This window comes from Gymnogyps californianus, chromosome 12, assembly GCF_018139145.2.
Source record: "Gymnogyps californianus isolate 813 chromosome 12, ASM1813914v2, whole genome shotgun sequence".
Lineage (NCBI taxonomy): Eukaryota > Metazoa > Chordata > Aves > Accipitriformes > Cathartidae > Gymnogyps > Gymnogyps californianus.
In genome coordinates, this window is record NC_059482.1 from 4996383 (window position 1) to 5009073 (window position 12691).

At 42.8% G+C, this 12691-nt stretch overlaps 1 protein-coding gene across 5 annotated transcripts in view; it reads right to left on the minus strand.

The window, feature by feature from the left end:
* CDH13 (cadherin 13) overlaps positions 1–3650 on the minus strand; it is a 521353-nt gene extending 517703 nt beyond the window's left edge. For all 5 annotated transcript variants that reach the window (XM_050904351.1, XM_050904352.1, XM_050904353.1 and 2 more), the window contains exon 1: positions 3573–3650. In XM_050904351.1, coding sequence (XP_050760308.1) covers positions 3573–3617 — 45 coding nt within the window. In that variant the 5' untranslated portion in view covers positions 3618–3650. The remainder of the gene's footprint in view (positions 1–3572) is intronic.
* Between the last annotated feature and the right edge of the window lie 9041 nt (positions 3651–12691).

Genomic DNA, 12691 nt, shown 5'->3' on the forward strand with positions numbered 1-12691 from the left:
CTATTCACTATAATGACAAGCTTGTAAAATCTATACATTTTTCCAATTGACTTAGTTGCAACCCAGTGGAACATGACAGTTATTGTTAAAGCTATCAAAAAATGATTTTTTTTCCCCTCATCTTGCAAGCTTTACTTATAAATTTTATGTTGATTCATCTGTCTGCATGAAATGTGTAACATACAAAAGCGAGCCTGTGAACAACTTTTGTTTTAAAACAAATATTTTGTATATAGGCCTTAGAAAATATCCTTTGGGAAAAAATGTAAAAAACACTGATCTGATACATTTAAAAATCTGTATGTATTTACTGCTTATTGTACACTGTATAGTAAACTGCACAAGCTACCAGAGTACACTTAGTTTTTATTGTCAGCTTCAGATCAATAAAGCTGTATAGTATAGATATGCTTTGTAGTTTTAAAAGTGATCCTGAATTAAAGGATTACTTGAAACATCTTCCTCAGCTACTCCAGCTAATTTTCAGTTTTCCTCTTGGTGAAAGCAGGACAAACAGTTGGTAGTAGTGTAGACTAAATCTTTGCAAAAGAAAAAAAAAATTCATTTATTGCCCACCTGTTTGCCACAATTTTTACGAACATAATTAATAGGCTGCTTTGTCGAGATGAAAAAGTGATTCCCCATTCTCATTCTTTTAATACCTCAAGGCAATTTTTTTTTATATTTAACAAATGCAGTTGAATTAGATGCAGACCAAGAAAACACAAAGCCAAAGTTACTAATTTTAGAAGGGATCTTTTAATAAAAAATAAACCTTTTTCAGTTCATGTTCTTATGAACATAAGAATTTCCTCACTTTTTCTGCGCTGTAAACTTTGCTATCATTACTTTGAAATGAAGTTATTCCTGTCTTCTACTTCCACAGAAAGTATTGCATTACTAGATTGCTACTGCTTAGAAATCATTTTATCAAAATTGAGCTTTGCTGTTTCCACTAGCATTGTATTATATGAGGCATCATTGCTACTGCTAAGGGAGAAAAAAAGAAAACTTATGAAAAAAATCCCAAAATGTGTTACAACCGCTACACAGCCAGATGGCTACATTTGTTTAATATGTTGTTTCTCACATTATTCTGTTTACTTTTCCTGTCACATGAAAGTTGTGCATGTGGTGTCAAAGAGAAAAGCCAAACAGCATTTCAGTAATCCCCTTTTCTTTCCCTAGCATGCTATCACCTTCAGTTCATACTTTAACCTGCCAATACTCAACAGCCTTATACCTGAAGACAGAATTATGTACACTTCCTTATTATAGTCTAATTCATTCCTAATTCATTAACTCTTAGACATGATCTATAAAGTAAACTTGGAGATGTGTTAAATCACCAGGTAGAGACATTGCCAGATAAAGCTACATATGTTAATAAGGAAGGTGGGGTGCAGTTTAACCACTTAAATACAAAGCAAAGCTAAAGCGCCACAAGCTCAGCCCTGCAGTATACTAGAACTCATCTCAGCCCAGCAAGAGAAGAAACTCTGAAGTATTGCTGAAAGTTATCACTAAAGTGCACAGTTGTTTTCAGAATCAGGTGTTCTGCACCTTTTAAGATTTTAAGTAGATACTGATGTTAAAAAAATGCCAGCTATGTGGTTTAATAGGCCTTAGAAGTCTGTCCTCCTCTATCATATACATACCACTTTTCCTACAAGGGACCACTAAAGAAAATCCAAATTCAAGCTGATTAATTCAGTACTGTACTAGAGAAGATGGACAAAAAAAAGGACTGAAAACACAGAGAAAGCCAAGCAAACTGCAGTCCCAAATGGCAGGTCTCAAACCCAAGGTGAGGGAGCACCAGCTCAGTATATCCACAGGTTACCTTTACACTGTCTGTGCCCTCTCACCCCAGCCCCTCTGCTCCCTGAGCGTTTTCTCCCACTAGCAGCTTTGCCAGCCCAGCTGCCTGCCCAGGCTGGACCTCAGCCCGCTTTGACAACTTCTCCTCCCCAGGAGCCCTTTGGGTATCCCCAGCCCACCAGGGCCAGTCAGCCCTCCCCAGGAGCAGCAGCTTGCCCACTCACTTCAGCCAGTCTCAGCAGAGCTGGCGGGCTGCCCACTGGCCCGCCCTCCTACACAGTCCACAGAGCCCCAGCCCAAGCTGTTAGGGAGGCCCTGCAAGAAACTGCATATATCACCAGCACATGCTGCGCTGGCTCCTCAAACTCATCCTTCACCAGTGCATTCAGGCACCATACCTATGGCTCGAAGCAGCTGCTTTCATTTGTTACACCCCCTGAAGCAGGATTGTTATCCTGAACCCACCCAAATGCCTATGTGCTTGCTCACATGAGTACCTAGTCACCAAGTCTCCCACTGTCCCATAACTTCAGTCACCCACATTCACGCTGGGTAATAACCTGATAAGGAGTTATCAGGTTAAACCAGGACCCAAATATCCTAGCCTTGATCCACAAGCATATATGCATTCAGTTCACCCTACTGCTTCCTACTTACACACTCTTGGTGTATCTCCTCTCAGCAATAAAGCTCTCCCAACAGTGATGCCTCACCATTTTTCTCCCTATCATCCTATTTTGAAAAAGTAGACTAAATGCCTGCTGGAGATTGCAGTTACACAGACACAAGTGTACAGACTCAGCGTTCCGAGCACTAGTTTGACGCTCTAAAACCTAACAACCCCCTAAGGGTTAACAAAACCACTCAATCGCAAGTCAAAAAGGAATTAACTTTTATCTCTACTCAGTGCACAGGATGCCAGTGCCACTGTCACTAAATGCAAGAGTTTACAGAGCTCCTAAGACAAAAGAAGGAAGGATGCATTTAAGCTGGACAACAACAAAGGATTTTCAAACCTCCCCAGACCTTCCAAAAAGTGAGCCCTGTAACAGCAGCAAGACGAAAAGAGAGCAACCAGAAGGTATGGAGAAGTCAAAGCCCAGCGAGTCCCTTTGCTTTGACAGACAGCAGCAGCAGGGCTTTAGCAAGTCCGTGTTTTCAAGGCTGGGTGTTTTTTCCTCTGCTTTCTGACAGAGGGGGATCTATTACATTTAATAAGAGAAAGGCTACATAGCAAGTCACTAACAGTATTACACATTTATCAAGAGAGTACGGGGAAGGGAACCTTTTGCAAGGTTTGATTTTATTTTTCCTCCATATTCCCCCTCTTTTTTTTTTTTTTTTAAAGCAATAAATAATGGGAGCTGCCTATAACAGCCTGTAAGCCTACTACCCGGCAAAAGCCACAGAGGAAAGAAGCAAATCAAAGTTGCAGCATTTGATATGACAGAAAATACTGCTGCTGCAGCTGCAACCGAGACACTTGAAAGATTCCCCCCACCACCCTTCCTGAAGGGAAACAAAAAAATGCTATATATCACACAACAAATTTGTTGTAACTCTAAATCAAGGAACTATAAGATTCTACATTCCTAGCAACTGGCTTATAGCAGAGATCTTGCATCTTTCAACAGTAATTCAAGCAATGTATAATTACTCAGAAATCAGACCTGAATTACAAATACTTTCAAATCTAAATGCACAAGAGAAGGAAGATGAAAGAAAGCAAGGAAAAAACACACATTTCTTACCTGGGACAGCAGAAAGGACAGAGTAAGTTGAGTTTTGTGCTGCATTTTGCCAGACTAGAAGGTACCAGAGGCTTTTTCATTCATGCACTCGGCTGCACTGAGCATATTTTCACTGTGAAACAGCCTTTGAGAAGAGACTCTGCCTTGAGAGCCAGCCAACTTCCCAAATAGATCAGCAGCATCATCACTAAAGCATTGGATAGAGTCTGATGACCAGAACCAATGGCTTTACAAGGATGATTTCTTCACAAAGCATCCCCATTTTGCATCACACATATTGGGCAAGCACCTCTCACAAACACAGCACCTTTAGAAAGCATTTTACTTTGGTGCATTTGTGTGTTTAGTTTCAGTCTAACAAATCATGCCTTACAGATCTCAATAGTATTTTCCCTTTTAGAGAATGGAATTGCACAGAGAGAAATAAGAGCAACTCTGAGCACCGCTGCAAAGACATTCTCTTTATTAAAATGTTAATAAGGTATGCTTTATTTTCAATAAATCAAAAAAATGACCACTGCAGTTTTAGTTACTTCCAAGCCTAAGAAGAACAACACAGTGAAATTTTTCCGTGCAGCAGAAATACAGATTATATTTTGCGTTTTCCCCTCAATCTCACAAATCACAACGAAGACAGATCAATTCTAGCCTGCAGAAAAAAATCCATCATAAGGCAATAGATTTTATTAACTGCTCAGGTAATGGCAGAACTGGCTTTTGATTCGACGAATTTTAATCTAGGACAAAGCTTCAAAGGTGCATGCCCTTCAATTACAAAAACTTTTCCTGTTTGGAAGAGGGGACCTGATGTTTCAAGAACCTGCTTTCTCTGGATTGGTTACGTTGCAACCCAGCAAGTAACACCAGGCACATGGACCAAAGATTATAAATGAATTCCCCATCTGTATTTCCAGCTTCACCTCTCTTGCCAGTCCCCATTATCACAACAGACCAGTCCTTTTTTGACTCATCTTCTTGCAGTCACCAGGGTTAATTAGCAGTACCCTTCCCCCATTTTCAGTAGGGTCAAAAGTCTTCTCAGCCCTCATGACTGATGTTTTTCCCTTGCTTGCTCATCCAGCAGAGCCAGCTGCCACCACTTTCTGCTCTACCACAGGTGGCTGCTGCACCAGTAGAGATGAGCAGAAATACAGGGAGGGGAAGGCAGGTAGGCATCATACGGGGAGGGGAAGGCAGGTAGGCAGATGCGAAGGGATACACGTTCAAAGGAGCTGCCAACCACTTCGAGTTTTTCGGCATCAGCAGGAGCTTCCTACTGTGAATAATAGTTTGATAGCTTCCCCAAACACTGCTAGTCTACTGCTCACAGCTCACATCTTCCTTTACTTACACATGGGACCAAAACTGAGGGAAAACACTGTCTTTCCAAGTCTAAGCCCTCACATGCAGCAACAACTCTGCTCCAGTACCTTCACCACATGTGAGTATAAATTAATACTTTAAATGGATCAGAATTCAAACCAAACCCAGCAGGAACTACCAGTAGCAATTATAATGCTCTATGTAACTGCAAAAGGTTCACCACTTTTACACAAAAAAGCAGGTAGGTTGCTTTCTTTTTCATCCTTTTTTTTCAGGCAGAAAGCCAGCTTAGCAGGGTAAAAAATAAAAAACATCTTAGAGCTCTTTATGATCAAAAATAAGTGAGTGACCCTCTCCCATTGCTCCTTCAGGGCCTCAGCTTTCCACCAAGTGTAAGTCCCAGCCTCAAGAGAAGCACCTCAGAAGTTTATAAACAAGGCTATAGGATTTTCATAGGGGATAGCCTGCAGAAAAACAGCACCAGCTGTACCACAGTACGCACAGCCTTTGTATGGGAACACTGGGATTTGGACAGTCTCTTAAACCCCACAAACAGGGGCCAAACAGCTGAGTGAGTTACCAGACAAACCAGAAGTAGGTGGTGGCTGAAAGAAACAAAGGCATATCTGCATCCTGTTTCACAGGAAAGGGACTCATTTAAAAAATAAAAATAAAAAAACAAACCAAAGTAGATGATTCACTCCAAGATAATGCTTGCAGTAACACAAGATTTGAGCCAATACGAGCAGTTAATTTCTGCACAAGACACAGCATGGCTACAGGGCCACCCCACAAAGCAGGCAGAGAGGGGAACAAGGAGTTTGAGGTCTCCCCTACGCTCCCACAGCCACACAGGGCAGGGCTGGGCCTGCTGCCATGGGCTCCCTCCTCACCACAGAGCAGCCAAACATCACAGCAAGGCCCAGGGCAGAGCCTGCCTCCCCGAGGGACCCTGCCCACGCTTCCAGCCCTTCACAGCCAAAGACTGCCACATAGCACAAGCCCTTTGCCTCCAGAAACAGCAACTACCCTCTAATAACAATGAAAAAGAGCATTGTTTAAAAAAAAAAACCTAATTCACTAACCTTTTACCTCCAGTCCCACACAGCCTGTCCCTCCTGCTGCAGCCTGTTCCTCTTGCCTTGGCCCTTTGCTAACAGCTGCTCCTATTTGACCCCTGAAGGGGTAATTAACCACTCCTGGGGTGGTAATTAACAGCTCCCAGGGGTTAACCCTTCACAGGCTGCTGCCAAGCCCAGGGCCAGCATGGCGCACTGGTATGAGGGCAGCTGTGTCCTTCCCCAGCGCTCACCCACGCAGGGTCTGGCTGCCTTTGGGAAACGGCCTTTTTGGCATTGCTCACGTGAGGTGAAATCCAGCGCACAGCAGCCCTGGATGCTGAGGTAGGGTTAACTGGGACCGCCAGCAACGGGAGGTGGGCAGCTGCTGCAAATCAGTCCCTGAGGCCCAGGACAAGGGTTTGGCCCCTTGCAGGTGGGCTCCCATTGGGGCTGTATCTTCTGGGTCAGGAGCAGAGTCTTCTCTGCTAATTAGATTATTACTGAAAAGCTGGTACGTTATTAATTAGAAATTAAGAGTTGGTTTCTCAGCCTTAGGTGGCAGGACGAGGTTCAAACTCTGTAAAACATTTCTGAGGAGCAGGCCGGGAGGCAAGGCTCCAGGTGATGGAGGATGGTTGCTCTCTAATCCTCCCCTTGAAGCAATTTTGCTGCACAAATGAAACGAACCTGTGGGGCTATGGAGCAACAGCAACAGAAGTAACAGCCTCAGGTTTAGGGTGTGGTCAGAGGAGAGGCTCCAGGGTTCAGGCCTTTCCTCTTAGGGCAAGTGGTGCTTCTCTTACCCACTGCCTGCTGATGTAAAATGCGTAGTAAGTTTAGGCAATGACGGAGAGGGGTCTTGGTTTGTGAGCAAAGAAAGCTCCTGCTGAGAGCTTTTCTAGATCCAATCCTACGTTAACTGATAGATATAACATGTTCTGCAGTCTTTAGATGCAAGATGCCATCATTTTCCCTTATAAAATATTGAGCAACTTGACACCTCAGATCACTCTCTCCATGACATACTCTGGCAATAGAGGCCAATGCTGAGCTGAGGCTAATATGAACAGTATTAATTGCCTGCAATACATAAGGTGGTGTCAGCGATAGACCCATTAGCGGACAAGGGAGTGACTGTATGCTGCCAGAAATGCCTTTTGACCTTTGGAAGATTTGCCCTGACTATTTTGTAAAAGCTGAGGATTAGCTGCTATGGATCTATCAGAACAAGGGAAGTTTAATTTCACATTAAAGTGAGTCACATAAGAAACCTGGATGCGAAAGAGAGGGACTAATTTTCCCTGCCATAGTACTGGCAATCTATATACTCCTGGCTGCTACACCACACTGCAGTTTCTGACTCCTTCAAGCCTGGAAAAAGGTTTTAGCCCTGGGCAGCAACTGGGGGTGTGTAAGCTTGAGTGGCATGTCTCTAGGACAGAAGGGACAAAAAGGGCATACCCCCAATATGGGAGCATAATACAGTCCAAGACAACTCAATCCTCATCAGATCAGCATCTGCCCCGAAGGACAGGTATAGTTAAATTTCTTTTAGGGCAGATGGGCTAAGTACGTAGTGGAACAGAAATTCAGTCAAGCAAACTAATTCAAAGAGTAAGTTTAGCTGCAGCATATTTGACATTGCCCTTGTTATTAGGAAAAAACATGCTGGTTAGGGCTTTCTGAAATCCTATTGGGTTCCCTCCAAGAACAGCCAGAGAACAGAAGAAAGCGAGCCTGACCTGCTGTGTCCGTCAGGTTTGGCACGTCACCCTCCTGCTATGCCTGCAGAGCCACCACCACTTCCTGAGGATAAGAAGTTGTAGTAAACATACCTGGCTAGAGCTGGAATCCGTAGCAGGAGTGAAATTCTCTCTTCCTGCCTGAGGTTCTCCAGCAGGAGCAACTGGCTGCAATAATGTTTTATTCTGGAGGACAGAGATTCGGAACACTGAAATAGAGTTGATTTAGTGAAGAGTTAAGGAATGTGTTTCCAGGCACTGTGGTTTTCTACTTGGCAGTTCTGCCAAAATAGGTTTGGGTAGGGATTCTCAGTCTTAGTGCAGCTGAAGTTTCTTTAAGAAAGATTCACAAAAACACCAAAAGAAGAGTTTTGCAGTTTGAAAGTGAGCCCACAGCTTTTCATTATGTACCCAACCCAGTACCTCCATAATACCTCAAACTCCTACTAGTCTTTCTTACACTAGGGGCTTATTGGCAACAGAAAGTTTGGCATTAGTGCAGCTTTGGCATTAGTGTTCTAAAACCTGTGGGACTGCTGAATGCTTTGTCTACTGTTTCCCTACATCCCAGCCCAAGCTGTAGGATAGTAAATGGGTTTTGTTTTCTTACTTGCTAACAGGCAAGTCACAGGCAACTAGAACAAACTGATACTTCAGTGAAAAGAAATAGGGTGTGTTTCATTGCAGCAGAGGGCTAAAAACAGTTGGTGAGTCAAACAGGAATCTTACATTTTAGAAAAACCCTTAAGAGACCATCACACCCTTTTCTCTCCAAATAATAAAAAAACCTGTTTATCATGACCACGGGAGCCATTTCTTCAATTCTTGAAACAAAAAACCCTATTACTTTTTGGTTTTTCATCCGTGAGCCCTTTAAGCGTAAACAAAATGTATGTCCAACTTCTAAAATTGAGCTATTGTAAAGCATTCTAGAGTGACAATTTGCAATGCTGTACATCTAATCTTCTAATCCTTTCTTGGACCAGAAGCAAGTTGTTCCTTAATTCAGCCTTCATCTGAACTAAGCTGGGGAAGGAGTGAGAAGAGCCTTAGGTATGTAGTGGGCGGGGTGCTCCACAGCATCTGCTTCATGGAAACGAGTTGTTTCTATCCCCTTCTCCCAGTGGGCCCCTGTGTGGAAGGAGCTCCTGCTCCTCAGCTGACCTCCAGCATCTAACTCTCTTTTCTGGAGTGGTGGCAGGTATTTTCCCATATCTGTTATGGACTTGTGCCTTTCAGCTGTATCATAGCAATTGAACTTGCACTGTGAGCTTGCCCTGAATGTGAAGCTCCCAGGCACTTTGGTTTAGCGGTAGTCTGCAGTAATTCAGTCACTTGCAATCCTACACCCATACCCATGGGCAGGCAGTTGAATTCTGGCCCTCTGTGTGCCCACTTTTCAGTAATACAAAGTTACTTCACATGTATTAGCGTATTTGTCCTCCCCAAAGCATAGGGATGTAGCAAAATATTCCTGCAATGTTACAGAAGAAGGAAAACTGAGGCACAAGACACAAAGGGACCTGATTAAGATTGTAAAGGTGGTCAAACATAGAGCTAAAAATTGGACTGTTTGCTGAATGGCTTAGGCACTGGCCCTTCCGTCTATTGAAAGACCCCGTCAGCCTTCCTGGGGGACCTGGGAGCTTCCTCTGTTATTGTGCAAAACCAAAGCTGAAATGCAGTTTAATTTAAAAGGTCTTCATTGGCTGGGCTATCTGTTTCCATTCCCCACATATGCCTCTCCCTCCTTGTTTTAGCACCACTACTCCTTTGCCCTCCCCTCATACATATGATTGTATCTGGCCTAAATACAGGTGTTCTGGAAGCAATTACAGCTCTGTTGGAGCAGAATATGATGCATGGTAGCTCATTAGTGGTTTGCCCGTATTAAGGGAATGACTCCTTGTTTCCCTTCTGACCTCACCTATTGTCTAGGAAATGAATGGATCTAGCAGTGAGAAAATTTGTTTTGGCAATGGGATCTGTATTTTCCAAGGCTCTGTTATACTGAATTCTGCCCAGAAATACTAATCAGAATAATTAACAAATAAACGCACGAAAGAGCTTATCCTTCTCTATTTTGGTAGCAACTATACAAAGTCAAAGTCGTTATTTAAAAATTCACTGTGCAAGTTTATTAAAAAGTTACTTTTTTATACATTAAAAAAATAACAGTTCCACAGGAAATGGGAGAAAAAGCAAGTTATCACTGTCAGAGGTTCTTCTAAGACGTATCCAAAATCAAGATATTCATCATGAGTTATGGGAAAGTTAATACTGCAGGAATAAATTAACCACAGAATTTTAATGGCTTTATTGTGTGACAGTTTCTAAAGCCCAACCAAATATCAGCTAGGAAATTCAAATGTGAGAGATATGCTCTTAATTCCCACAGTTATGGATTTTTTTTTAAATCCCTTCTTATGATATAAGGGTCATTTAAAATATTCTACCATGAATATACAGCTTACTTATGGGTAGCACATTTCACCATTCTTACCCAGCCAGAAGCCAGCTTAATCTTTCATCTTTTCACAGAGGAACAGCAGATGCATAAGTATATTTTAGAAGGAATAAAATAGTTGAGAGAGAGAGAGAATGTGTCAGTCTTTGAACATCTCTGTGCAGAGGACTTCAGCTGACACATAGGCCCAGAACTGTTAAACCTCCTGACTTTGGGCATAGCTGCTTGCACTGTATGTGTTAAGAGAGTGGTGCACTGCTCTGTTTCGTGTTAATTTCAGCTACTGTGTTTGCCCTGACCAGTGCAGCTCTGTATTTCACATACCGTTATCATAAAGACACGGTTGCAAAGCCCCTCCATCAGAATCACAACTGTATCTGCCCTGGGCATGGCAGCAACCAAACTGTCTTGGGTTAAAAATGGGGTCACATACTAGGGGGTTGTGTCCTAACAGCTGCTCCAGCAGGAAGACACGGTTGTAGGAAAAAAGACCTGAGCAAAACCTCCCTTGTAAAATGAAAAGGCACATTTACGACCTGACCTGGAAAAACAGGCTGGGCAGCCTGAGCTCTGTAACGGGGGCAAGCTTAGGGAGAGCTGAGGGATATCCTTGTCCTGCTGAACTCAAGATGCCATAGATTTCAGCAGCATCCTCCATCATTTCACCCTCCATCCTTAAACTCTTTCTTCTCCATTTATATTCACAACCTTTTCTCTATGCAACTGTCATGGCTTTTAGGCAGATAAATATCTTGCGTGCTTCTCAAGGGTGTCATATGCTATTTAGTGTTTTCCCTCTGGTATCAGCACCTGTTAAGCATGGAAATAAAGTGATTAGTCTTACATGTTTGGCTTCAAAAATTGATTTTAGGATACATCTCCTTATCATTGGCAGATTTGCCAACTCAAAATAATGATATCCTCTTCAAAGATAAGTTTACTCAGTCTTGAAAAGTAGGAATTACATTGGGAAATTTTCTGGATTTCCCTTTCTCATGGAATTTTCTATACCTATCGAACCATTTGTGACAAAGCTCTCTGATATTATGTAGCTGTAGAGGAGATTTGTCTCTGCAGATCTAGACATAACTTAAGAAAAAAAGAAGCAGGGGCAAAAAATTAACATTTGAAAATTGAATGTTCTTTAAATAACCAGAAAGCTGCTCTGTTTGGGTTTTTAAGTCTGAAAATAACGTGGTACTTTAATCAACCTAAATAGGCCTGATGATTAGGTTGGGTAAAAAGTAGCACTATACTACTATGAATTACTTTAGACCTAAGCTAGTGGCATCTCAAAGAGCAGCTAAAACCATCTAGGTTCAGTTTTAATAGGTCATTAATTACCTTTAAATTAGCTGAGTATTCCATTGTAACAATGTATGCAAGTATTTCTAGAGACAATTATTAGTGAGCATATTGAAGTGATCTTCAAAAATGTACGTCCATACAGAACTCAGACTAAACCACGGGATCCTTTCTGCCCTCCTACATCCAGAACGTGTGTTATGCCTGATGCATCTTCAAGTTTCGGTTCCTTAAGGAGGAATACCTCTCAAACAAACTACTCTGTATTCACCAAAAACATGTGATTCTTACACTGCTTCTTCACATGCCTTTGAAATATTGTATATTATGCATGAATTCTTGGTTCATCATGTATCTTGAGATCTCTTTGTATTTCATTGTTTGTCTTCAATTTTGTATCTTTCTTATGTAAAATTCATTAAGCCTTTGTCAATATGAGGAAAAAACCTGTTCCTTTTGCTTTCTCTCTTGGGATTCTAGAAGGTTACCTTGCATCATGCTCAGCTCTAATATCTCTCTTGGGCTTGGTTTTTAATGCATGCAGTACTCCAAGAAAGAGGCAGTCTAGGGTGTTTTACTAGGCTGTGGTGGGTTGACCCTGGCTGGATGCCAGGCGCCCACCAAAGCTGCTCTATCACTCCTCCTCCTCAGCTGGAGAGAAAATATAACGAAAGGCTCATGGGTCGAGATAAGGACAGGGAGATCGCTCAGCAATTACCATCATGGGCAAAACAGACTCGATTTGGGGAAAAAAATTAATTTAATTTATTACTAGTCAAATCAGAGTAGCATAATGAGAAATAAAACCAAATCTTAAAAACACCTTCCCCCCACGCCTCACTTCTTCCCAGGCTTAACTTTACTCCCGAGTTCTCTACCTCCTCCCCGCAGCAGTGCAGGGGGACGGGGAACGGGGGTTGTGGTCAGTTCATCACATGTCGTTTCTGCCGCTCCTTCCTCCTCAGGGGGAGGACTCCTCACACTCTTCCCCTGCTCCAGCGTGGGGTCCCTCCCACGGGAGACAGTCCTCCACGAACTTCTCCAACGTGAGTCCTTCCCATGGGCTACGGGTCTTCACAAACTGCTCCAGCGTGGGTCCCTTCCACGGGGTGCAGTCCTTCAGGAACAGACTGCTCCAGCGTGGGTCCCCCACGGGGTCACAAGCCCTGCCAGCAAACCTGCTCCAGCCTGGGCTCCTCTCTCCACGGGGCCACAGGTCCT